Raw genomic sequence first — 26,712 nt, 5'->3', positions numbered from 1 at the left:
CCATCAGCACCATCTCCTGGACTGATCATTTAAAGAAATGCGATCTAATAGGATGGAAAACAGCTGCTGTGAGGCGTTTTCCCCTCGTTGTCAGACGTACGGCATCTTCTGCAGTTGAAATGAAGCCTTGTCATCGCTAAAGTCAACATTTTCTCTTTATTTCAAATACATAACCAGCCCAAACAAATGTAATTCACCAAAATGTTTGACACACACACGTAGACTGTACTGTGCCACTGACACACTGATTTAATAACAGTGACAAAGTGAAAATATATACTAGTGTCATTTCAAAATGACAGAAAAACAGAAACCGTGGTAAAAACAACACACGAAATACACAAACGGCTCGCGATTAGAATGAACAGCAAATCAGCCAGCAGAGGATCAATAACAGACTTTTATTGGTCATTTTTGTAAATTGCACGACTTTCATACCTGTTAAGTTTCATGCCAGTACTCTGGTTTGCTCTCTCTCTCTCTCTCTCTCTCTGTGTGTGTGTGTGTGTGTGTTAAAGAGCCGCCGAGCTAACAGCTGACAGGCTGTCAGCACAAACACACTATTTCTGACGGCAGACACGTGAACTAGGAGAACGTTTTTCTCGTATTTCTGACGCGCTTGAACCACATCGACAGATTATAACGGCTTTAACAGACACATTTCTAAGTTGTGTGTCACAAAAACACTCTGTTATCCATTAAAAACGTTATTAAAAACCCATTTTCGGAGCACAAATTACCAGTTGTACACGCTGTAAACGGAAGTTTTTAGCATTCTACCGGAAGACGCTGGTCGCTATCCCGCCCTCCATGCAGCAGCCATGAAAAAGGTCTATAGACTGAAGTTTCTATAGGGGAGAAGCTCGGATCAGGCGTGTGCTTTTACGACAGTTTGGTGGTCAACAAACACACTGGGATCTCAGTAAATACTTGCTTTATAGACATAAGAAATATGTGAAAGCCCACAAACTTGTAAACAAAGAGTGACTGTCACTCTGGAGGAGATTCGCCATCAAGCCCAAGTTGTGGATTAATTCAGAAGACCAGCGTTTATCCAACATTATCCAGAGGATGATAATGTGTAGAACGGCCAGGAATGAGTTTGGTGTCGTCATCTCGGAAAAAAATGCACATTTTGTTTGATTCTGATGTTTAGAAATGAAACTTTAGAAACTGTTTTTTTTTGTATTGTTGATTCCAAATATGTGATGTAATCATAATCTTGGCAAACCGTTTTGAATAATTTGATGTTTCCCCATTTAGACAGAATGCCCGAGCATACTGCCTGAAAGGAGTTTCAAAGATGGCCCCTGAGTGAAATTACTTGCCTTAAAGGGACTTTAATTGTAAGCTGTTCAGCTAATGTTTACATTTGTAATATTCGTATTATTTTCTAATTGCAAAACATCTTGTGGATTTTTAAATCTGCGTCTCATTTCGGAGGATGAATAAAGCAACTGGAGATGCTGAAATATAATTGAGTAATCTGGCAGTGTAGATATAATCAAAGGAGAGCATTGTTTTTCAAATTAACAGGTATGCTCATTAAGCATGTTTATTAAATATCTGCAAACACATTACACGTTTTTATGCTTTGAAAGAGTCAAAAACTTTGATACAACACCGTAAATGGCAGTTGTACCTAATAAAATGGCCACTGAGTGTACTCTAAAAAGCAGGCTGTTATCCCATTACGTCACCTAACACATTGTGTCCGGAATTTAACAGGTAAGGAGGTGGAGACCTACCAGCCCATCTGGTTTATGAAAAGGACTGACCTAGAGACAGGTGAGAGCAGCTTCATGTACAAAGGAGGCTACTGGGAAGCCAAAGACAGACAGGACTGGAGTCAGTGTCCAGCCATCTTCTAAAGCCTCTCTCCTCAGCCAGGACCAGCCTGCCATTCCAATAATCCTTGAAAACTGCTTTCCAATGTTTTCCAAGGATCTCAAACATGCACAGAATATACACATTTTGTCTTCTAAGGCACCCTCGTGTATATAAATATATATCTTAATTTGCTGTTAGCCTGTATTGAAGCAGGAAAACTTATATTGCATGAACAAAAAAGCACAATAGGTGGCAGCACTTTATAAATGTCCCAGTGACACACACTTATAATGTTAATGATCTGAGGAATGTAACACTTCACCAGGCAAAAGACTCTTCCTCATGCCTGGTTCGCTTCAGGTCAACTGTATAACATCCACCATTGTGTGATAAAAGACGTTCAGCGCATTTATGAAGCATTAGGATCGAGGGCCCTCAAGACCGTGTTCCTCCATTGAGCTGTAGAATAGATAGTAGTAACGCTCCATAAACAACCTAGATAGACTCTAGATCAGTGAATCGATGTTGCTTTTACAAAAAAAAAAAAATTACTATCAAAGCTGATTTATTCAATAGTAATGTGAGAGTTCTACTCTAGCTGCCCGTTTAGTTATTTAGCACAAGCGTTATGTAAATGTCATTGTGTCGGTGATGAATTAAGGCTTAATTGAGATTCTCCATATACAGTCATGACTAAATGTTTGCAAACATGATACACTTGCACAATTATTTATTTATTTTTGGACAGATGAGCTATTGCAGGTCATTCAAAATGACTCATCTGCATGCAGTGCAGATTTGTTGAATTATGCAAATTAAGCATGCACTTGGACAGATATGCTAATGGAGTATTCGTCTAACACTGCATCAGGTCACCTTTTGGGTTGTTTGCGAACCTTTGGCTGTTGCTGTGTTTTTAATATTTGTGGTGGCAATACTTTGTTATTTCCAATATTAGCTGCTAAAGTACATATATGCTACATATGTCATTCACGATGCAAGGAACAGTGGAATATTGACCGTAAACTGTAACCAAAATGAGGGTGAAGGTTAACTCGTATTTGGGCATTAAAAGCAGTTAGGTAAAGTGTATATCATGGAATATTGTAGTACAGTATGTTAAGGACTGATTGAACATGATGTTTATTAATGACTGTGTTTGAGGTTTTTTTTAACCAAAGGTAACGTGTTGTGTGTTTGGAACCACAAGCAATGCAAAAATTACACTTTCCAATGTACTCTGTATTAATCAGACACTAAAAGATGAGTATTAGGATTAGATCACTTGATTATGATGTTGAATATGCTGGATATTGCAATCTAAAGACTTTTAAAATTCATCATTCTTGAAAGTCCCCTCTGTTTTTCACAGTAAATGATTTGTTTGGTTGTCATAGGAATCTATATATGTCGTATTCAAAAGAAGGCTAACAACAATAATTGTGGGTGTAATAATTCAAGGGTTATCAAAGAGGTTTTGTTGGTTGTTTTATGTTATGCTCCCCCCAAAAAATAACAAGATAAAGGAATGTAGGGCTGCATGATGTTGAAAAATCTGACATAAAATAAAATATAATCATTTACAAGCGTTTCTAAATAGAACAATACAAAAATAAAGGTTAAATGAACAGTGCTTTAGAATTAATGAGGAGTCTAACAGTATTCAAATATAGAAATCGAACAATCAAACGTAAAATAACGTTTTCATTATTATATAATTTTATGCAATAATATAAAATAGTATTCAATATTATCTTTATCCTTTAATCTTTATTAATTTATCTAATCCTTTGATGTGACTGTTGTAGACTCACACATTATGATATCAATGCTTAACTGATATATTGTTCAGCCCTACCATGAACTGTGTTAATCGCATTTGTAGGTGTTTTCTTCAGAAAGAAAATGACAGATTTTTAAGATAGAAAAAACTGTGGTAATTGAAAAGTTGCAAGTCAGTGATTACCAGCAATTTAGCTAAAACTCCTTTCAAATCTTTACTTTTGAATAAAACACCACTCGAGTTATTATAGTTAGCTAAGAGGAAAGTTTAACTAAACCACTGGCATTTTTCCTTTTACCTCCTAAAACATTAAATGGAAAAGGTAAATAGACATTATTTTAACAAGTTGCCAATGAAACAGTTCTCATATTATGCACGCACTTTATGTACTAAAATGATTCAAAAGTAAAGCTGAAATAAAATTATATGAAGTCATAATTAAAAAACTTTTTCTAAAATTAAAATGCAAAAATAAAATAAAACCAAAATCAAACAGCAGTAGGTAGTGCTGTCGCCTCACAGCAAGAAGGTCGCTGGTTCAAGCCTCAGCTGGAACAGTTGGCGTCTCTGTGTGGAGTTTGCACGAGCTTCCTGGGTTCGCGTGGGTTTCCTCCAGGTGCTCCGGTTTCCCCCACAGTCCAAAGACATGCGGTACAGGTGAATTGGGTAGGCTAAATTGTCTGTAGTGTATGAGTGTAAATGAGTGTGTATGGCTGTTTCCCAGAGTTGGGTTGCAGCTGGAAGGGCATCCGCTGCCCAAAACATGTGCTGGACAAGTTGATGGTTCATTCTGCTGTGGCGACCCCTGATTAATAAAGGGACTAAGCCGACAAGAAAATGAATGAATGAATAAAATCAAACAAAAAGTGCTCAGGGGTAGCTTAAATAATGGATCAGTGCTTTTTGGGTGAGGGATTCATCAGAATAAACAAAAAAAGCATTTATTGTTATTTTAGTGAGCATCAAGACTATGACCATACTTTTATTATTGTATTAATATTTTGAATTAGTTTTATTTGATCAGAATAAACAGCAAAAGTCAGTCCAACGCACTCGAAAAATTTGGAAAACTATTCAAAAGCCTTTATAGACATCCTTAAAACTGCACCTATGCGTTTCAGCAAACACTTGCCTTCATCAGGGTATCAGGTTATTCTGATGAAGGCAAGTGTTTGCCCAAGAGCGCAGGGAATAACCATGTAAATAATGGCTTTTTAATATCTTTTCCACATTTTTCGAGTGCCTTGGACTGATTTTAGCTGTTTATTCTGATCGAATAAAACTAATTCAAAATATTAATACAATGATAGAAGTATGGTAGTAGTTTTGATACTCAATAAAATAACAAATACAAGACACAATTGTTCAAACTAAGAAGCGATTTATGCAGCTTAACAACAAAATATCCTAAAATGTACTGGATGAAAGTGAACTTTCACCTTTCATGAACACAAATGTAAATCCTGTATTTAGTTACATTCAAATAACTTTAAATCAACATTAAAAGGCACCTATCATGCAAACTACATTTGGAAGCTGTTTAGACCGAAATGTACCATATGCTTTGTGAATGTGATTGTGTAACTATTTTCAGCATAAAATCAGTCAACACAATGTAAAGAATATTCTGTGAAATATTACCTTGATATTTTTATATTAACTGAGGTTGTGAAAAATTTGCCTAATTTTAGACTCAGATATATTTTTTAAAGAAATGTCAGTGCAAAGCTTATATTTAAAAATGAATTATAATTATCCAATGTGCCATATACCAAACTAAAGGGGCACATCCAGGGGTGGGTTTAACCAATAAACAAGGTAAAGTGACCGCTTATGACCCCAGGAAATCTGAGGGCCCCCAAATAAATACCTGGATGTATAAATGATACCTATAAAGCATATATAACATTGTTTTCTATCATGTTTTGTACAGCGAGGGATTAAAAAGTTTAATTATAAAGTAATTATTCCATTCGCGCAAATGTGTCCCCCATCTTCAATCATGGATGAGTCCAGCAGTCAAATCAGAAAAGATTTAGTTTTATAAACAAAACAGTTCATTTATTATGTTTAGTTGTGAATTCATATAAGAAAGCAAATGCTTTACACGTTATTATTCTGCATTATGATAAAATGTGGAAGAGAAGATCGAATTGTATAAGAAAAACATTCAAAATTATTATTATTATTATTATTAAGCAGAAAGGGTCCATTTTAGAACTTTTGAGCCCCTTGGCTGGAATTGCTTAGGGCCCCATAATCACTAAATTAGCCACTGACAACATCAGCTTTATTTGTAAAACCACACATCAGTAGAAAAGGGGAATACATATATGATTGATAAATATCTATATTAATTAAAATATATAAATATTAAAAATAAATAAATATAAAATAATAAATATTAAAAGAAATAAATGTGACAGTAGGCTATATTACACAGTCACATATGCTGTATCATTTATTAAGAAAGAGTTGGCTTCTATGTATAAAATTCATTGCTAATGCATGAAATAAGCCTCAGCTCCAGGTTTCTTTGTAAACGGACAGTCCACGTGCCGGATGGTCACCTTTGAGCTGCGCACAGAATGAACAGAACAGACGCTCCGCGGTGACGTCATGCACAGCTGATCTGGCAACAACTGGCAGTTCACCGAAAGGGCCGATGGCATCTATAATTACACACATCCAGCTTCAGCAGTGCGGGAATACGGTAAGAAACACGGGATATGCTTTAGGACAAGCTGTTAATGAGTTAGACGCTGTGGTTGTTTCTTTTTTCCGCTAAACGGCTGCGCGAGGTTGTTTTTATCATCTTATTGTAAACGTTTTGCTTGTGTAATTCACTTGACGTGACTCTTATTAGCGTGTAATGTGGTTATCAAAACAAGCGCGTCCTTTATATGGTTCAGGAAAAACGAAAGTATGAAACTGTATTAGGGACTGTATTACACATGGAAATTGAGCAAAATAGCAACGCTGCGGTGACTCAACGTCATCGAACAGCGTCATTCTTTTACACACACAAACATACGGCCTCTGACCATCGTTACTGTAATTCGGTTACTGTAGTCAACATTGGGTCATCATTTGATAGATTTGGCTGTGCTGGAGGGTCATCGCAGTTTCAGGCACCCCATCCCGGGATCCCGGATGAAATGAGCTTCTGTGGACCACAGAGCGACCATTTGCTGCACTGTCAATCTAAAAGCCAGAGAGATCAGTGAAGTCAGCAGCAAAAACATTCAGCGACTCACTGTTCAGACGGTTTGACAATCAATTTGTTTAGGATTTGCTTACAGGCGAACCATTTTAATACTGTATTTGAATAAACTGGAGGCGGCCAATACAAAACAGGTAGCGCAACACGAGCCAGTTTCTAATTGGTCGATGGGCTTCTTAAACGTTCCTGCTGTCATGATTCACTAGCACAATTCGATTCTTTTGAATCGGTTCAAAATGTGAATCATTTGCTATTGAAAATGACTTCATTATTTAGCTACTTACCACCATGTTGTTAAACTCCTATAACTTTAGTGCTTATTTTGAACACAAATTTTAATATTTTTAGTGAAATCTGAGATTTATTCTCCCTTCAGTTATCATATGAAACCAAAACTTCCAGAGATGATAAACTTGTATGAATTGAGCATTTTATGCATTTTATTTTCTTAAGAAACACCCTCACCTTATATAACAGATTTCATTTATGCCTTAATTCATATAAACTTGGATTAAAATGGTAGATTTATATGGACGTATATATTTTTTCTATCTATGCAATTTTAAATCACCAGTATTCTGGGTGAATAGTCAACATTTGAAGTGGATCACCACCTTTCATCAAAGTTATCCTAAAACTATTGAACAACACCCATTGTTGTTTTTGGACAATTTTGAAAAACATTGTTAATTCACTTCGAATGTTACAGTAGTTTAAAAGACAATTTACATTTCATAATTTTTTTTACTTTGTGTTCTGAAGACAAATAAATTCGTAGAAGTTTGAAATGAGCTACACTGTTTCTAAAATAAATTAAAAAGTTACCTATTAGTGTGAGTAACACAAAATTTTAATTATTTTTAAAGTAGGCTAACTTCTCTAATACTGATAAAGAGACATTTTTTGAAAACATGGTATAAAATAAAAAAGGCAATTATTCTAGTCTATATAATAAATACACAGAAAAATGAAACTATTAAAATATACACAATTATTACAAAATAACATTTTAATAATACGTTCCAAAGAAGTACCATGTATAGTGTTATAACAATGTAATACCAAAAAAAGTTGTCATCTAAAAATTTATTTGAACTTGTCTGAATTTTGTGTGTGTTTTAACTAAAGAAGAGTAACAAAATCAAGTTTTTGATTAGTAATAGTTTACCCTGACGCAAAAACTAAAAACATGATTGGCCAACAGTCATTTTCTGGAATCTAAAGGAAATTTTATAACTAAAAAAGAGCATTTTACTCAAATCTATTCCTAATATATCTAGTACATCCAGAGAAACGTAGAATATACAAAGATTTTCTCAAATTGCTTTATTATATTATTCAGTTGCTTGGTCATAAATTCTTATAATAAACTGTATAATTTACATGTAATTTGCAGGTAATAACAAATGAGATTAGGCGAAACCTTCCTCCGTTTCCATCTCAGAGTCACTTTAATCTTGATTGAGGTAAGTTCATTTAATATTTGCACATTCTGACTACCTCGTTAATATTATAATTTAGAAAAGTATTCTTTGCAAATTCTAAGCAGGGAAATAATATTAACAGCCAAAGAACAACATTATTCACAGTCAGTTCAATAGTGCTAATGTTGTTTTGAAGTCATACTTGCATGCGATTTTAGACCAAATATTTAATGTAGGATGGTAAACAATAAAGAGAACATGTCACACGCTGTCACTATTCAAAAATTAATGAATGTTGGAATATAAAACCAGAAGGTAGTGCTGTCACCTCACAGCAAGGTCCCTGGTTCGAGCTTCGGCTCAGTTGCCGTTTCTGTGTGGAGTTTGCATGTTCTCCCTGCGTTCGCGTGGGTTTCCTCCGGGTGCTCCGGTTTCCCCCACAGTCCAAAGACATGTGGTACAGGTGAATTGGGTAGGCTAAATTGTCCGTAGTGTATGAGTGTGTGTGTGTGGATGTTTCCCAGAGATGGGTTGCAGCTGAAAGGGCAACGTAAAAAAAACAAAAAACTTGCTGGATAAGCTGGTGGTTCATTCCACTGTGGCGACCCCTTTTAATAAAGGGACTAAGCCGACAAAAAAACGAATGAATGAATACATATAAAGTAAAGCTTAAAATAAAACATTAAGAGTGTAAGTAATTTAAAATAGACAAACATTTGTTTTATTGCTGATAATGCAAATAAATGCATTGTATATTAATGGATACTAATCCAAATGAATCCAAATGTGTTTATCCAATAAATAAATAAATGAATAAATAAACATACATTGCTATGTACTGTAGAATAAAAAAACTAACTGAGTTAAGTACTGAGGAAATAAAGCTACAATTTAAAGTAATCTTTAAGCATGTGTTACAACTAACCCTCTGTCTGTTACAACTTGCCCCGCAGTAACATTTATACTCCTGGCATTTTTGGCAATGCACCATAGATTATGTCAATCCTACAACCAGATCATACAACAAGTGCTTATTTGAAGGAGAGGCTTGTGTGTTGTTGGTAAAAAACAAAAACAAATGGTTTGTCTAATCCAGGGGTCACCAATCTCGGTCCTGGAGGGCCGGTGTCCCTGCAGGGTTTAGCTCCAACTTGCCTCAACACACCTGCCTGGATGATTTAAGTATACCTATAAGACCTTGATTAGCTTGTTCAGGTGTGTTTGATTAGGGTTGGAGCTAAAATCTGCAGGACACCGGCCCTCCAGGAACAAGTTTGGTGACCACTGGTCTAATCTCTCTTTGTTCATTATATGGCCAAAACTAAAAAGTGTTACTTTGTGCCCCGCTCTCCCCTAATAAGATGATTTTGAGACAACTTCTTTCTGAAACAGTGCACAGATTCAATTGCTAGTTGAATTTAGAACAAGACAAGCTTTACCCACTGTTGTTTCAAACGGAACTGGTATAATACATGGAGCTCTGTTCAAACCAGCGTTAAACAATCTACAGGATCAAAGACAATGGCGAATTCTCTTGGTGAGAAAGGAAAATTTTACTTCTGTAATAAATCCTAATACAATAGCAAAAGAACATTTTCATTAAAGAGATCATGAACTAAAGTAATTTCTAATAATATTATTGTCATAAGAGCCGAAACAATGACAGAACGAGCTCTTTCGAAGCATTGAACTAACATTCAAGCGAACCGATTCGTCCGACTGAACCTCCAGCACTGCTCATGCCCAAAACAAACTCCCGTCAGTGCCTTACGTCACCAGCCAAACCCGCAACACATAATAACACGTGTATGCAGACAAGACGGAATGTTTTTACTGTCTGCTTCCAAAACACACGGTTGCTATACAGCGCGTTAAGACCAGTCATAGCACTGTTTCTAACACATTTCCGACTCGTTTCATGCGCATATCAACAGATTTACTTTGCGAAGTATGTTCGTTGCAGACTTAAGATGTGTTTGCCCCGCAGATGCGAAGATGAAGCGACCATGATCAGCGCCGATGGCCGCTCCGCCAAGCGCGAGGAGACCCGGGACTCCGGCAAGAAGAGCCGGCGAGCTCCAGAAATGCTGCACCTCATGTTCGCCGTGTCCGTGTGGCTCGTGACAGGCACCACCATATCCAGCCTCAACAAATGGATCTTCGCCGTCTACAACTTCAGATACCCGCTGCTGCTTTCGGCCCTGCACATGCTGACGGCGATAGTGGTGGACTACGGGCTGATCAAAAGCAGGGTCGTCCGGCACAAAGGCGTCGGCGAGCAGGACCTGACCACCAGCGCCAAGTGCAAAGTGTTCCTGCTGAGCCTGACGTTTTGCGCCAGCATCGCGTTTGGGAACGTGGGACTCAATTATGTGCAGCTTTCGTTTGCGCAGATGATCTACACCACGACGCCGCTGTTCACGCTGGCGATCTCGGCGCTGATTTTGGGCAAGCAGCACCACTTTCTCAAGTACACCGCGATGATGCCCATCTGCCTCGGGGCGTCATTCAGCATTATGGGCGAGGTGCAGTTCGACCAGACCGGCTGCCTGTTTGTGTTCGCTGCCACTATGCTGAGAGGCGTTAAAACTATTCAGCAAAGTAAGTTATGTATGCATATATTTAGTGTAATATATATATATATATATATATATATATATATATATATATATATATATATATATATATATATATATATATATATATATATAAGCAAAATGCCTCAAAAAGTTAGATTTCAGATTTAGAGTTTTTAGATTCATGAAAAATATAACATTTTAATAATATAATAATAACAAATTGAACTAAAACTAAAATAAAAAAAATATGAAGGTAACAAAAACACTACATGCAAAAATGTTTACTGAAATAAAAAAATATAATGCAACTTTGAATAAATGTATTATTGATTGGGAAACGTCATGATAATTGATTGATGCAAAACATTCATTGGTTTTAGTCTTAATAAACATATTTCATTGGATATAAACAGCTTTTTACAAAATAAATTATCGCTGCATGATATTGGAAAACTCTAACATTGCCATATTTATATATATATATATATATATATATATATATATATATTGTAATATGAATACAAATTCACTAGATGAGTTGAACAATTGGAAATAATTGATCATTTTAGATATAGGTGCATAAAATATAATAAAACAATCTACAAGCATAGATAAGTAAATAAATTAAAGAAAAATACGGATTAAATAAACAACAGCATTTTTTTTCGAGGAGTCAAATTGTAATTAAGTGTACAGTATTTGAATAACAAAATGTAAATTATTACTGCATAGTCTTTGTTTTATAAACAGTTCCATAAAATTAATCGTTGTTAATTAGTCAAAGTTACAAATTGTACACTTTCATAGGCCTCAATGCTTTTAAAACGCTCACGCAATCCCAGGCCTTAAAAAAAACACTTGCGAAAGGATGAAATATAATCCAGACTTAACATCGCATATACTCGCGGTGTGACTATTGCAAATGACTACATTGTGATATCGATGCTGAAACTATGTATTGTGCAGCCCTATAATAAATCTAAAATTAAATCAAGTCAAATTTATGTTCTCCGGTAAAGTCTACATTATTCCAAGACAAACTGATTCACTCCCTATGAATCATTTCAACAGAATCATGAATAGGATTCAGCTCATAAGAACCATATGCGCTTGGTGATTATTAGTGAGCTTTCAGAGCTTACGGTTGAACATTGACTTGTTTGACAATAAAGCCTGTGTTAAAAAATTCAGAAAGATATTCATAGCTGTATCTAAATTCAATAATCATTAAAAAAGCCACTGGCCATTTATTGACACATGAAAATATCCTCAACCAGAATTTCCTGACAGCAGAGCTAGTTTTTTAGTCTGTCCATATAGCTAGTTATGGCCATAATCTTTTCCCCAACTGCTTTACTTCAGTGTGAGTCAGAAAGAACCAACCCTTTGACACATCCTGTTCTGGGACATCCAGCCATGAGCACAAACACCACTGCTACTTTAAAGGGATAGCTCATCCAAAATTGAAAATTTACTCTCGAGTTTTTCCAAACCCTTTCTTTTTCTGTTGAACAAAAAGAAGATATTTTGAAGAATGTTACCACTGAATTCCCTAAAATACTATATGGAAGACAATGGCTACCGATTTCCAGTGTTCTTCATAATATTACCTTCAGTGTTCAAGAGATGAAAGACACTCGAGCAGTTTTGTAAAAGCGTAAATGATGACAGAATGTTTATTTTTGGTAAGCGATCCCTTTAACCTGATTTCCCAAGTAGCAGGGGAGCTGGCAGTAATGGACAGGGATTGGCTAATAGTGTGTTTTGTTTTGCTAAATGAGTGTCAGCTGTGCTCTATTACACTGATGTGCTCTAAATGTGGGTGTCTAGCTTTGAGAACATCATGTTGTGAGACCAGACTGAGGACATTAGTTTACTGGCAGAACCTGTTTTCTATACTGTATGTGTCGTCCTATTGTCATGAATTCATTCCTATTGGGTCACAAACGGCAGCAGCCGCATTTGTTTTCCAGTGCTGTGTATTTCAACCAAATTCTTTAGTTGTTGTAATGTTACGTAACATCACCTACAGTTTGCATGCACGTTAAATGGGCTGTGGCCTGTTTTTAACAAAGTGAACATTGTTTGTAGTGTGACGCTATAATGGGTATATAAGAGAAAACCACATCTGAGAGAACTTGCAAATAACCCGCAATTTTTAGGGGTGTAATAGTTTGACCACGGGCGTAAATCCCAGGGGGGAACGGGGGGACATGTCCCCTCCCATCCAAGGCTTCAACCCCCCCCATCCCCCCACCCACAAAAAAAAAACACACTCTCAAAATAACACTCTAAAATATTTGTCTAAGTACAAAGAAAACCGTTAACCATTAGTCATTTAAGATGCATTAAGAAACAGTTGTTTGGCATGGACAGTGATAAAGCAAAAATACAATGGGGGAAAATAAGTATCCACACATCACCATTTATCTCAGTAAACATATTTCTAAAGGTGCTGTTGACTTGAAATTGTCACCAGATGTTGATAACAGCCAAATAAATGCATATATGCAAAGAAAACAATATTAATTTGTTTATAAAGTTATGTGTAATAAAATTAAATGACACAGGAAAAAAGTATTGAACACATGAAAAAAGGAAGCTGTAGTAAGGCAGTGAGAGCCCAGACAGCAACTGTAATTGAGTACAATTTTGAGTTTTGTAAATATAAAAAATATATATAAATGTATTTGAATATATTAATAAATTTAAAGTGTTATGGAAGCAAAAGGAGCAGTATAAAAATGTGCAGGTATTTTATGGCAGTTCTGATGAAACAAAAGGTGGCTACTTTGCTAAACTGTCGACAAACTGTGCAAAACCTCGTTTCATTTTTTCCGACGTGTTGTGCTTACATAAATGTCTGCTTCAAAGACATTAGACTCATAATTTGATGTTGCTGTCTCTTCACTGTACTGGTTGTTACCAAGTTACAGACAAAAATAACGTGCTCACAATATCCAATCAGATAAGAGAAACCGAAAAGTAATATGGTGTTTACGACATCACAGAGAAGGTAGCATTTAAAGGTTTAAAAGCACAAACTGTTTCTTGATTCTAAGACTATATTCGCACGGAATTGACAAATAGTCGCACTGTCGCAGGCAAACTAAACTTTAGTGATAAGGCAGCGCTGGTCCAATTGGAACAGTAACGATCTTGTCTTCTGTCCCGAGCGTCTCTTTTGCTGGCCTCGGGCCATCGGGCAGCCCTGTAATTTTACAGTTTTTTAATATTTTGTATGTTGGTATTGTTTTTTTTTTTAAATATTATTCTGGTTCAATTCCATGTCAACAGGTCCTTTGGAAATATTATCCCCTGAAAAAAAATCAGACGTATTGAATACTGATTTCCCCCACTGTGAATATATATTTTTATTAATTTTAACTAACCAAACCAATTTATTAAAAGTAAGATCATGAAACAATATTTTCTTGACTTTGAACAATGAAGGAGCTCCACTTGACCCAGTAGTAGTAGTGGTTATAAACAAATGCAAAGAAAACAACTAGATCGGTAAAGTGCCGCACTTGAACCCATTTTTGCATGTTTTAGACCATTAAGGTGTGCAGCTTGAGCTAAAAGACTACTTGTGTTTTCTGCTCTCTAAAACAGCACTGGTTCTCTTTTGCACTAATAAAAGCATAAATACATCTAATACACTATAACAGGGCCGGAGTGGGACTCCTTTTCAGCCCTGGAGTTTCAAGCTTCAGACCGGCCCACCTCAGTTCACGACTGACTATATTAAAATAAGGTCATTTCCAAATCAGTTTCTAATGACACTATCACGTCTCTTTTTGAGAAAACAGCTGCTTTAGAACTTTAAATGTTCAACAACCCTAACAGTCTTATATGTCTCAACAATAAAAATGAAAATAATAACATACTCAGATGAGGATCAAACCCGGGTCGGCGACGTTGTAATCTAACGTGCCGGACCACAACGGTTGTACAGTGAAAGGTGACTTATATTATTATTAACCTGCAGGCTGGTTATATATAAAAAGAGCAGAGCTGCGGTAAAAATAATGAATAAGAAGACTGTGGTCAAGTAAATAAATAAATTAATTTAAAAAGTGCGACTGCTGAGAGCAACAGATTCTGGAGCTAGGGACACCGGCCCTCGCGGCCAAAAAACAGACCGGCCCACCGGGAATTCTCCCGGTCCTCCCGATTAGCCAATCCGGGCCTGCACTATAAAAATCAAGCATGTCCCATGCTACAAAAGTGAAGGGAAATGAAATTTGGTTTCTTAGTACTGGCTTGCAGCTGGAAGTACATCTGCTGGGTAAAACTTATGGTGGAATAGTTGGAGGTTCATTCCGCTGTGGCCACCACTGATGAATAAGGGACTAAGCTGAAGAAAAAAATAATGAAAAAACAAAATTTGGCTTTGTAGAGGATAAATGTATGTCTAAATATCCTGATGAAATGCAGACTGCTAGAAAGGGGGCATAATATTACGCAAAAAAAAAAAAAAATTATATAGATTTTTTCCCATAATCGCTTTATTAAATTAAAAATAGTTTAATCAAAATTCAAATTTGATTAAATTTGCAGGAATAAGAAATAGTGTAGCTTAATTAATGTAAAAAGTGAATAATTATTTTTTCCATTCAATAAGCAAATATTTTTTTGTTCTTTTCATTGATAGCACCACATTTAAAATAACAGCTGCGGGACGAGGCCCTGAGCACCTGTTTTATGTGAAGTGCTAGACGTTTTTTCTATAATGTAGCGACAGTTGGAGAATGAGTTAAATCCAGCGCTGCAGAATTGTTCACAGCTGAGTGTATTTGGAAGAGCTCTGTAGTATCAGCTGCTTAAAAACGCTTCAATGGACTCGCACCTTGTTCTTATGTTCTTGTAAATAGCATCACTATTACAGGCCATTATACAATAAGCTTATTCAGCATATGCCTGTATCGGATGTTTTTCTGTTAGGGTGTGCAGAGGTGCAGACCAGACTGCATGTTACCTGTTACAGTACGTTGTTTGGGCTGCCTTGTTGAGCTCAGCGGCACTGAGAAAATAATATTTCACACACTTTTTATATTTATATATACAGTACTCTGTATATAAATGAGTACACTCAATTTCAGAAATTAATGTTTGTATTATAACTGATTTATTAAATGGATATATTTATTAAAATTATATTTTAACCACCAAACATCTTTAGAAATAGAAAGAAAATACATTTCAATTCATGCAAAATATTAGGGGAAAATTACAAACTACAAAATCTAATCAGAATTGTACTTTTTTTTCCCCTTGAATTTTGCTGTTTTAAAATTTTTTATTTAGAATTTTTTCTAAGAAATAAATTTGGGTGTACTAATTTCAGATCGTTATCATAAGTTATTTTGTTAGATAAGCTCCAGATTTGGCTTCAATACTGACTCATCTAATGTATGTGCACAAATATAATATTGTATAGCTTCCTATAGAAAATATTCATTTAAAAGAGAGATTTGGGAGGGGTGTAGTCATTTATGCTGAGCACTGAGCACACACACACACACATACACAGATTGTATACAAATTTATATACAAATAGATTTTTTTTCATATAATTGGTAGATCGTTGTGTTTGTAAGGCGTCCCATACCAAACAGTTCAGTGTGAATATGTATGTCGTTACATTATACTTCCGTGTATTTACACTTTTAAATTGCATCATTGGACTCTTTTTCTGCCCTGAATACTTTAGATGTTAAAAACATTTAATAAAGTGACTTTTATTGACATCTTTAATATAACACTCAAGGTTTACGTTCAAAAAGGTTTTTTTTTCACAGTGATTCCAAAAAGGTACTTTGGATTTTAAAGGATACATTTTTTAGCATTTTATGAGTTTAGCACATTTTAATATTCTGTAGAAACATTTTCCACTATAAAGAGCCTTCAATAAACATTCTATATTATGGTCAAATATTTTTGTAAATATTAATGACAATAAAAACACTTCAGTAATTTACTAATACACTTTCACTAATTCTAACCATCGCACAATTACCCTAACTTGACTAATTAACCTAATTAAGCCTTTAAATTGCAGTTAAAGCCGAATACTAGTAGTATCTTTAAACATATCTAGTAAAATATGAAGTACTGTCATCTTGGCAAAGATTAAATAAATTAGCTTATAAAACTATTATGTTAAGAAATGTGTTTATAAATCTTCTTTCCGTTAAACAGAAATTGGGGGAAATATACAAGGGGGTAATAATTCAGCAGGTCTAATAAGCGTGACGACGAATGTATATATTAAAGCTCTATAATGCAATGCAATGTTAAAAGTGTAAACAAACTGAAATCACCCATGAATAACAAAATATGTGAAACTTTTAATGAACAGAGATATTTTACAACGTGTAATTTATTTACTCGACTAGTTTATTTACTAGTTCCAAGAAAGATACATGGGCGTATCTAGGTCACCTATTGGTTTTATGTTTCAGTCGTCTATTTCGGTTGTGCCCATTGCATCACAGAGGATAGGCTTGTTTACTTTACGCATCACACTTATAACTCAGCATGTGCTTTCGTGAACGACAATCCAGATGGCTTAAGATGTGTGTCAAGTACACTACACCCAAAGTGTATAACTTTTTCTTTGTACATGTGCAATTGTCAGGCATCTTGCTCCAGGAGGAGAAGATCAACTCTGTCTTCCTGCTGTACCTGATGTCCATCCCCAGCTTCTGCATCCTGGCCGTAGCTGCTCTGGCCTTGGAAAACTGGGCTGCGCTTCAATCCCCCTTCCAGTATGACCACCATCTCTGGGGCTTCATCTTGCTCAGCTGTCTGGGGTCAGTGCTTTATAACTTGGCCAGCTGCTGTGTCATTACCCTGACCTCCGCTGTTACGCTGCACATACTGGGCAACCTGAATGTGGTGGGCAACCTGCTGCTCTCCCAGGTGCTGTTTGGGCATGAGCTGACGGCTCTGAGCTGTGCCGGAGCCGCCCTCACACTGTCGGGCATGATAATCTACCAGAACTCAGAGATCATTGTGGCTTACCTTGATGCCCGGAGAGCCAGAACGCCAGCCGGTGGCGGTGGAGAGGAAGAGCTTCTTGCCAGGGAGAATGACTTGAACATTTCACAGACAACTGCAGAAACGTGTTCAGATGAAGAATCATTTGCAGATGCTCAAGAACCTAATGAGAGGACAGAGATGGAGATTCATGAGAAAACTGATTGAAGGAACGTACCTAAGATGATGTTCCAAAACCTAGTGAGCTGCTGCAGTGTTGACTAGAGGCCAGGAACTAAAGGAGGAAAATGAAAGTAATTGGGATTTGATGTGGTCTCTGGCCCTTAACAACTTAATCAGGGGGGCGAAGCAACTTTTTTTATAGTTTAGTAAAACTAAAATCATGAAAAACATATTTATATTTGGAGCTTATTTCTAAAGCAACATTTCTCATCAACGTGACAATTAAAAAACAAGACTACATGCTAATTAATCATTCAGATATTTACCAAAATTAAAATAAACTATAAAACATTTTACAAAATATCCATAAAAATGTATTATAGTATGTCAGTATCCAGGACGCTCTTGAAGAAGAGATTACAAATGCTCTGGTAAAATAAACCTTTGAATAAATAAATTAATTAATCAAGTAAATTAAATAATAAGAATGAATATAAAATGATACGAGCCTAGGCATTCTGTAAATCACAAAACGTTTTTGTGTTCTACAAAAGAACGCCATACGTGACAAATAAAGTTAACTTTGGGTAATCTATTTCTTTCCCAGTACTGCGTTGTGGCTGGAAGGGCATCCGCTGCATAAAACACATGTCGGAATAGTTGGCAGTTCAATCCACTGTGGCGACCCTGATAAATAAGGGACTAAGCCAAAGGAAAATTAATAAATGGATGAATAATCTATTACTTTACGTCAGCTGCATCCGTTTGTGTCGAAGAGATACGCACTTTTCACGCACAATTTTAAAGCATAAAATATAACAGGGATCATGCCGTGTCGCTGTCTTGTGAAAAAAAAAAAAAAGATTTTGCATGAAAAATCCAAAGCCTACAGGCAAATTGCGTTCAAAAATAAATGTCAGCATGTAAAAACAAAGTACTATACTTGTGGATAATCTATACTTAACCACTGTGCTGAAGTATGATGTTAGCATGATGCTAAGCTAACACAGTGATACCTAAACAAGTATAAAATATATTGAAAATATATATATGTAGAATATTTGATCATCTAAAATAGTTATAATTATTTTATTGATTCCTGTATTCTCCACCACTTTTTTTTCCACTGAGCTCATCCCGTGCTAGCACGTATCATGAAAGATATGAATTTCTGAATTTAGCAGTCCAGGCTCATTCTGATTACGTACCGCTATATACATTTCTGGAGAAAGCAAAAAATATGTCCCAGGAGCTACATTTTTTGCAGTTTTTGTTTTCTCTAATACACCAGAGGCCACTGTGTACACTTTTTCAGATGTAAATTTCTCTCGCGAGTGCCATTCACGCCTGCTGTTCTTATGTAAATTCACCAGAGGCCGCTGTCAACTGACTGACTAAAAGACTGACTAACTGATCGACTGACCCTCCCTTTTCTTTAAACCCAACTAATAGTGTTTTTAAAGCACAGATTGACCCGCCCACCCACTTACCTAAGCCAAAAGGCAATCCAGAAAAGACATTCTCACCCTGTTATTTACTTGTTTATTTTATTTTTTAGCTTTTGTTTTTGACTTAACTACTTTTTGGAACCGTTCTTTACCGCACTCGAACCCCGTTGTTGCGGTCAACTTCACTTTTGTCTCAAGTCCGCCGACGTACATATAAAGCTACCAGACAAACTGGTAACAGCAAAGAAGCCATCCATATGGAAGTAAGCGGTCAACTGGTAAGCGTGAAAAGTAACAGTGACTTACCGCCCTGTAGCTTTATTTTTAAGATGAAATGCAGCCATACGTAGCTCTGCCTACGTAATTCACGATCTCCAGAAATGTATATAGGGCTATGTTTTCAGAATGAGCCTATGTTGGAATTTAGGCTGTTTAAACTGTGTCTCTGGTCCTTAATAATGCTACCTATGTGGGCAGTTCACTAGGTTTTGGAACAGAAAACTGAGCACCATCCAGTGTTTGCTGGTTTAATATGGAGTCAGATGAAATACGAGGTGTCCTGGTTGGCCATGTTGACATTTGAGGTGTAGTTTATCCCCCGTACCTCCTCACTGTGCCAATGTATTTAATTTCAGTCATTTTCCACCGTCTCTCAGAGCTCTGAGACCGACTGACATTAACTAGCACATGCCTTTTTAGCACATGTTGCTGAGCGCAACAGTTTTTTTTTATTACCTCTGTTTTGCCAACATGCACTTATAAGTGCGTACAAATCTCCTGCATGAGCATCGGAAAGAGCTTCTATATCCTGTCATATTCATTCGGTGACTGTCTATCAAATGCACTGTGAAAAAAGGACCGCTTGAACTGCTGTGGTCTCTTTAATGGCCAGATTAGATGTTACTGGACTTGTTCGCACTTTTTGAATACCAGAAATGGGCACACAAAACAAATATATAGAAATAATGTATTTTTAGATACTGTAACTCAAGCCGTCTTGATTTGATGATGTGAGACGGTACTTTAAGGCAGCTTTGTGTAGGTTGCTATGTTTGAAGTATCCTGTGTTTGTTACAGCACTACAACTTTTTAATCTAGGTTACGTTTACAAAATGGAGATGAGCAAGACTGCTGGATTCTAACTTGAGTTTAGTTTTATTTAGTGTGGTGCACTATTAGAAATTTAGATTTATGTCTTGTTTTACAGAAACATAAAAAAATTTACTGATCCCACAAGGAAATTTTCACAAAAAGTTATATTCAGCCTCAATCATTTGCAAAAAAAAAAATTATATATATATATCCACACTACTTGTGTATATATATATATATATATATATATATATATATATATATATATATATATATATATATATATATATATATATATATATACATATATACACACACACACACGGTTGAAGTGAGAATAATTAGACCCCCTGAATTATTAGTTCCCTGTTTATTTTTTCCCCAATTTCTGTTTAACGGAGGGAAGATTTTTTTTAGCACATTTCTAAACATAATAGTTTTAATAAATCATTTCTAATAACCGATTTCTTTAATCTTTGTCATGATGACAGTAAATAATATTTTAATAGATATTTTACAAGACACTTCTTTACACCTTAAAGTGACATTTAAAGGCTTAACTAGGTTAATTAGATTAACCAGACAGGTTAGGGTAATTAGGCAAGTTATTGTATAATTATGGTTTGTTCTGTTGACTATCGAAAACAAAAATAGACTAAAGGGGCTAATAATTTTGACCTTAAAATGTTTTTTAAATAATTAAAAACAGCTTTTATTCTAGCTAAAATCAAACAAATATGACTTTCTTCAAAAGAAAAAGCATTATTAGTGAAAAATGTATTATTATTAAAAAATTAAAAATAAAATAAAATCAAAGGACGGCTAATAATTCAGACTTCAACTGCATATATATATTAATATTTTTAGTACCCATTCCTTTTTATCTTATTACTGCAATATTTATTATTCAATGTGGGGCTTATTACTATAATACACATGTTTTATCTTTATGTATAATTACTTTACAATTTAAATCATATACCGTTTTTTCATGTAAAGGTGTTTTTTCTCATTTCAGAAATGGGAACTTAGGGAATCGGCTAAAATCTTATTTTGAAAGACAAAAAACCCTTTATGCTAAATTTGATTTGATATCCTTTTCTTTTTTTTTTTGGAGCAAAATATGACATATTCCTGAAATATTCATCTAAAGGTGGGCAAATTATTTTTGATAGAATATCATAAAATGTCTCCATAGACATGCACTATAGGTAAATTATGTCAATTAATTGGCCATAGTGTATGTGTGTGTGAATGAGTTTGGGGTGTTTCCCAGTACTGGGTTGTGGCTAAAAGGACAACGCTGCATAAAAAAAACAGTGGTTCATTCCACTGTGGCGACCTCTGAAATAGAGACTAAGCTGAAGGAAAAGGAATGAATGAATTAGGGCTGCACAATATATCGTTTCACCATCGATATTGCATTGTGCACATGCGCAATAGTCACATCACAAGATCTCAAGGTCATGTATGAATTATTGTTGACCAGGAGCTTGTAGAATAATGACAAATTTTAACTATTTAAAGTTTATTAATTGCATTTTCCCCTTGTTAAACACATCAAGTGAGTTTAAAGCATTCAGGCACAAAAAAACAATAACATTTGTAGCTTTAACAAACATACATTTTTAAAGTGAAGGCTAGCAAGTGTACGTTATATTTTTAAATATTTGTGTCCAACTGCTATTAAGACTCGCAACACATCTTCTCTAAACATCCACTAAAGGTAAATGTTAATAATTTAGAGATAAAAACTAAATATTGACAGTTTTTAAAGAGCCTGAGCTACTGTATGCACAGCCCTCTCTCCATGTTTCAGTTGACATTACGTCACACATCAAATAAAAATGTGCAACATCTATGGAAATGCACTTCCCTATAAAATCACCCTAATTTTCTGTAATAATACATTATTCAAAGAAGAGTTATTCAATCTATCCACTGAAGTATATTTCATATCGCAATGTATTTAGCTGAAAAACAAAATATTGCAATCCCAATTTTTTTTCTAATATTGTGCAGCCCAAGAATGAATGATATTATAAAATGTTCATAGGTTACCAGATTCAAACTGGTGCCTCTTACCTAATTCCCAGCGCAGATCATTATTAATATCTCTCTCTAAGGAGTCTCACACATCTTTAGCACACTATAAAGTCCTAGGAGAAATCAAAACGATAATTTCACTCTGATTGTCCTCTTTAAATCCTCCACTCTTGCTCATCTCTTCTGAGTGGGTGCTCATTAGTTTCATTAGTGATTTCTTTATTTATTTATTTTTGTGTGTGAAGCCTGCTGGACAGTATTATTTTCCCTCCATTTTGAATTGTGTGTTTTGCTGCTGTTACAAATGACACTAACTGAGGTTGTAGACCAAGGTCATTCCCTCAAAGAGGTTTTGTTGCCATCTGCTGGATAGAAAACCCACTTTATTATTAATATTATTACTTTATTTTATTTTTTTACACTGAATCGAAGTGCATTGGATGCTAATATCAGAGTTTAATAGACATTACAACTGACACAAACCATTTTGGGCTTTTTAGAATTGGAAGACTGGAAATGTTCGAGGATCTGAATGTTGTAAAGAGGGTGTAAAAGTGTTGGCAGTTTTATTGAGCCATTATTAAAGCCTACACTAACTCAAGTGTGCCTAACCTGAGGGCGGTTATCTGAAGAAAAAAAAAGCCTTTCAAGCATTATTTATTTAAGGTCTCAACTGGACATCAACGCTTCAGTGTTTCCACTCATTACTTCATTACTAGTGAACCTCATCAATGGAAAAGCATTGAGTAAAGATGATAGGGAATAATATATACACAAGTTTATTTTAATACATATAATAGGCATTTTGGTAGTGTTATCCATTAATGATGATATATTTTGATATTGCATTTTAAAAAAGACTAGGGGTGTAACTGATCACGATTGATCCACTATTAGTACAGATCACAACCTACGGTTCGGAACACACGTGACCCGCGGATTAATCGTTTTCTTTTTTACTTTTTAAATTTGTTACGATCGCATAGAGATCGACTCTCACGTCATTCAAATCACATGTATGAAAGCATTTAGGCTTTCCTGTAAAATATAATGATGATGGAATGATATTTGGGATGTGGTGGGGTTTTTAGGTTATTAAAGGTGTTTTCTTTCACTACTTGTTTAGCCTGCATTAATGCATTCAGTGTAAGCTGCACGATTATTCATTAAAAGATCGTGATCTCAACACCAACGCAACATAAATTATAAATAATGTTGATTTGCTTGTTTATTAATAATTCGAATTGCTGCATTCAAATCTGTGTTTGAAAAAGGCAAAAATCAAGAAAGAGATTCAGTCTTTAGTCTTTTGACTTACAAAAAAAATCAAATAACACAGAAGTTCTGGGATAACAGTTTATAGTTTAGATATAACCACTGATGTTAATGGTAAAGATTACAATCATCATATGCATTTAACTCGACGCTCAAAATGAAAGTTGTAGGCAGCATTTAGATATTTAACCAAAAGGTGACGACAACAAGCCATCAAACATATGCCACAGAATAATTCTTCAAAAGTAATATATCTAGCAATGAAACATGAAGTTTTATGAGTGAATAACTGAATCATTTATTGAAAATGAGACTAAAAAATAAATATAAATTGTACAAATGATATGGTTAGATTTATACGTTTAGCTTCATCTGCAAAAGTAGAAGTTAAGGATGTTCCGATTGATCTGCTGAAGATCGGTATCGCCCTATAATCACATTTAATGACTTGATCGGTACTTGCCAATCTGGCCGATCTCATGAGCCGATCTCAGGGGTTTGTTTATGAGTTTACAAGGAGAGGAACCATTTTTTCATATGTGTGTTATATTATTTTCTGTAAAGCTGCTTATGGCCATGACATATCCACACCAAATGGTTATAAGAGACGTGTTAAAGGGACTGTATGAAGCATTCTCCATTTTTTTCTCTTAGGTAAGGAGAGATCTCCACTAAAGTGTCATACTTAGAGGGAAAATAAAGCGTGAAGCATCAGAATCGGTACTATCAGCCTATCATCATGACAAGAAATCAGTACTCGGTATCGGCTACTAAATCCTGATCGGAGCATCCCTAGTAGAATTAACTGAATTTTTCACATTACTAAATATTTTACAATGTATTTTTATTTAGCTGATTATTTCTTCATTTTATTTTTTTAAAATAAAATTACAGGTTCTAAGTTCTGTTTTTTAAAAACAAAACTGTCTTGCAGTACTGTTTTTGTAATAAATGGAAAGCAAATTGCATTTGTCTCCACCCATTTTTGGCTGATCTGAAAAATGGTTAGATCCGTGACTAAAACACCATTATGTGATCTAAACCGTGAGATTTGTGATTGGTTACACCATTAAAAATGACAGATTAAATGCATCAGTTGACGCATTATTGTGCTGGTGCTGTCACAACTCTGGAAAAATTTAGCAAAATCCAGGATGTTTTTATTCAATTTAACATTCATTAGCCACAAAATGAGTGCAACGTTTCAGATACTTCACTCCTCGCAGTGAAACATGAGGGTTGTCAAATAAATACCTCACATGTTATTGCTTATTCCTGTGATGTTTGTTGAAGTTTTACTGGTTCACTAGTGTTTTGGTTTATGTTTTCAATGCTGACATCTCTTAAAACAGAGGGACAGTCGTGATACTGATGGTTTTCATGTCTCTTGTATTGTTCGCAGTGGAAAATTGCACTGACGATTTGCATAAATTTTATGGCTCATGTGTATATATAGTTTCTGATGTCAGAATATCATATGTAAATGATTATTTTATTTACGTATTTTACAATCATGGAAAGCTGAACAAATATACTGGTACAAAAAGCACACTGTCTTGAGTCTTATTCCGCAATCACACTTTTGAATTATTTGCTGTTACTGTTGTTTGTATCAAAAGTAATTTGCTAAAACATGCAAGAAGTGTGGTAAAACGTATGAGGAAAATCCCAGCAACATTTTAAAACATGCTATGAATTGTTAACATTTAAATTTTTTCAGTTATGAGTTCCACACAGTCCCTTTATGTTATCCCAACGCAAATCGATTAGGTTAACTAAATGGTTTTTACAATTTTGAGTTGATTGAACATAACACAATTAAGTTGTCCAAAGAAAACCCTCGAGAATTGTTTTTAGCTAATTTTAAACAAGTAGTTTGCGTGCTAACGTGTTAGCATAAGCCAAAAACATAAATGTTATTGATGTGTAAACGCATAACAAGAATATGCTAAAAACATGTTAAAAGTTGTGCTAAAACATTCTGTTTATTCTTTTAAAATACGTTAGGAATGTGTTTTCCTGTCTAAGTGTCTATCTGACAATAAAACCTTCAAGCATTGAGCTTGTAAAATTTCATACATTCAGGAAAGTCAAGCTATAATCACAGTTTGCTCTCAATAACAATATGCATTCCTGCAGCTTACTTAGAGTTTCTAAAATTACAAGGTGTCAGATTCCTGGAGAAGCAAATAATTTCATCAGCTTGAATATCAACAAATGTATAAAGAATAATAAAAAGAGAGTCATTTTCTCTCATGTCACTGTTTAAATTGTTTCCAGAATCTGGCAGCAAGTTTTGAGAGTTCATTTTAAGGCCGTTTCAAACTCTAAAAAGGCCAGTCTTTATTGTTAGTATCAGCGCTTTATGATTTCATCACCACCTCTCTGTTGCTAATGCCTCAGGATCACATGTCTATTTGATCAACTGATCATCATTTCAAATGTTATGATATTTCTTGAGCTTTTTTTATTATACATGGGTCATGTTTCAGGTTTTATTATTTGATTGAATTTTACAAACAATAATGTAATTTACTCATTGGTTTATGACTTTTATTCATTAATTGAGTCTCAATACATTTCTTATTTCTAATTTAATCAACAATAATTAATAGTAAACGATTTTTTCTTCGTTGTTGACTTTTCAGTTTGAGTCTAAGATCTGAATATACAGTGTTTTTTCTTTCAAGTCCTCCCTAAAATATATATCACTTATCAATGTGTATATACAAATGCAAATAAAGTATTCTTATATTTTACAGGAATGGCAATTTATGCATTTTATTGAGAATTTGGGACAACTGTAGAGATCATCATAGTATAAGCATTATAGCTATATAAATGT

The 26,712-nt window shown here is 35.0% G+C and overlaps 2 protein-coding genes and 1 long non-coding RNA gene across 9 annotated transcripts in view; 2 read left to right on the top strand and 1 right to left on the bottom strand.

Annotated features, from left to right (window-relative positions):
• Window positions 1-3,170, top strand: part of osbp2a (oxysterol binding protein 2a) — a 57,790-nt gene extending 54,620 nt beyond the window's left edge. For all 4 annotated transcript variants that reach the window (XM_001334348.10, XM_073914413.1, XM_073914411.1 and 1 more), the window contains one exon: window positions 1,729-3,170. In XM_001334348.10, the coding sequence (XP_001334384.4) occupies window positions 1,729-1,871 (143 nt within the window). In that variant the 3' untranslated portion in view covers window positions 1,872-3,170. The remainder of the gene's footprint in view (window positions 1-1,728) is intronic.
• A 3,075-nt stretch (window positions 3,171-6,245) lies between these two features.
• slc35e4 (solute carrier family 35 member E4) lies at window positions 6,246-18,868 on the top strand. Of its 3 annotated transcripts, NM_001430875.1 has the most exons (4): window positions 6,246-6,326; window positions 8,233-8,302; window positions 10,248-10,861; window positions 17,483-18,868. In NM_001430875.1, the coding sequence occupies exons 3-4, from the start codon at window positions 10,267-10,269 to the stop codon at window positions 18,049-18,051; spliced, it is 1,164 nt and encodes a 387-aa protein (NP_001417804.1). In that variant the 5' UTR covers window positions 6,246-6,326; window positions 8,233-8,302; window positions 10,248-10,266; the 3' UTR covers window positions 18,052-18,868. The 3 variants fall into 3 exon arrangements, with proteins under 3 accessions (NP_001417804.1, NP_001417803.1, NP_001017857.1); NM_001430874.1 differs by lacking the exon at window positions 8,233-8,302; NM_001017857.2 differs by lacking the exons at window positions 6,246-6,326; window positions 8,233-8,302 and having other exon boundaries at window positions 10,050-10,861.
• The window catches only part of LOC141376306 (uncharacterized), a 32,128-nt gene continuing 22,591 nt past the window's right edge, over window positions 17,176-26,712 (bottom strand). For both annotated transcript variants that reach the window (XR_012386131.1, XR_012386130.1), the window contains one exon: window positions 17,176-18,007. This is a non-coding gene — a long non-coding RNA (uncharacterized lncRNA). The remainder of the gene's footprint in view (window positions 18,008-26,712) is intronic.

The sequence above is a fragment of the Danio rerio genome, chromosome 10 (assembly GCF_049306965.1).
Source record: "Danio rerio strain Tuebingen ecotype United States chromosome 10, GRCz12tu, whole genome shotgun sequence".
Taxonomy (NCBI): Eukaryota; Metazoa; Chordata; class Actinopteri; order Cypriniformes; family Danionidae; genus Danio; species Danio rerio.
The sequence above is the reverse complement of the archived record's forward strand: the minus strand, read 5'-3'. Positions and strand labels throughout refer to the sequence as shown.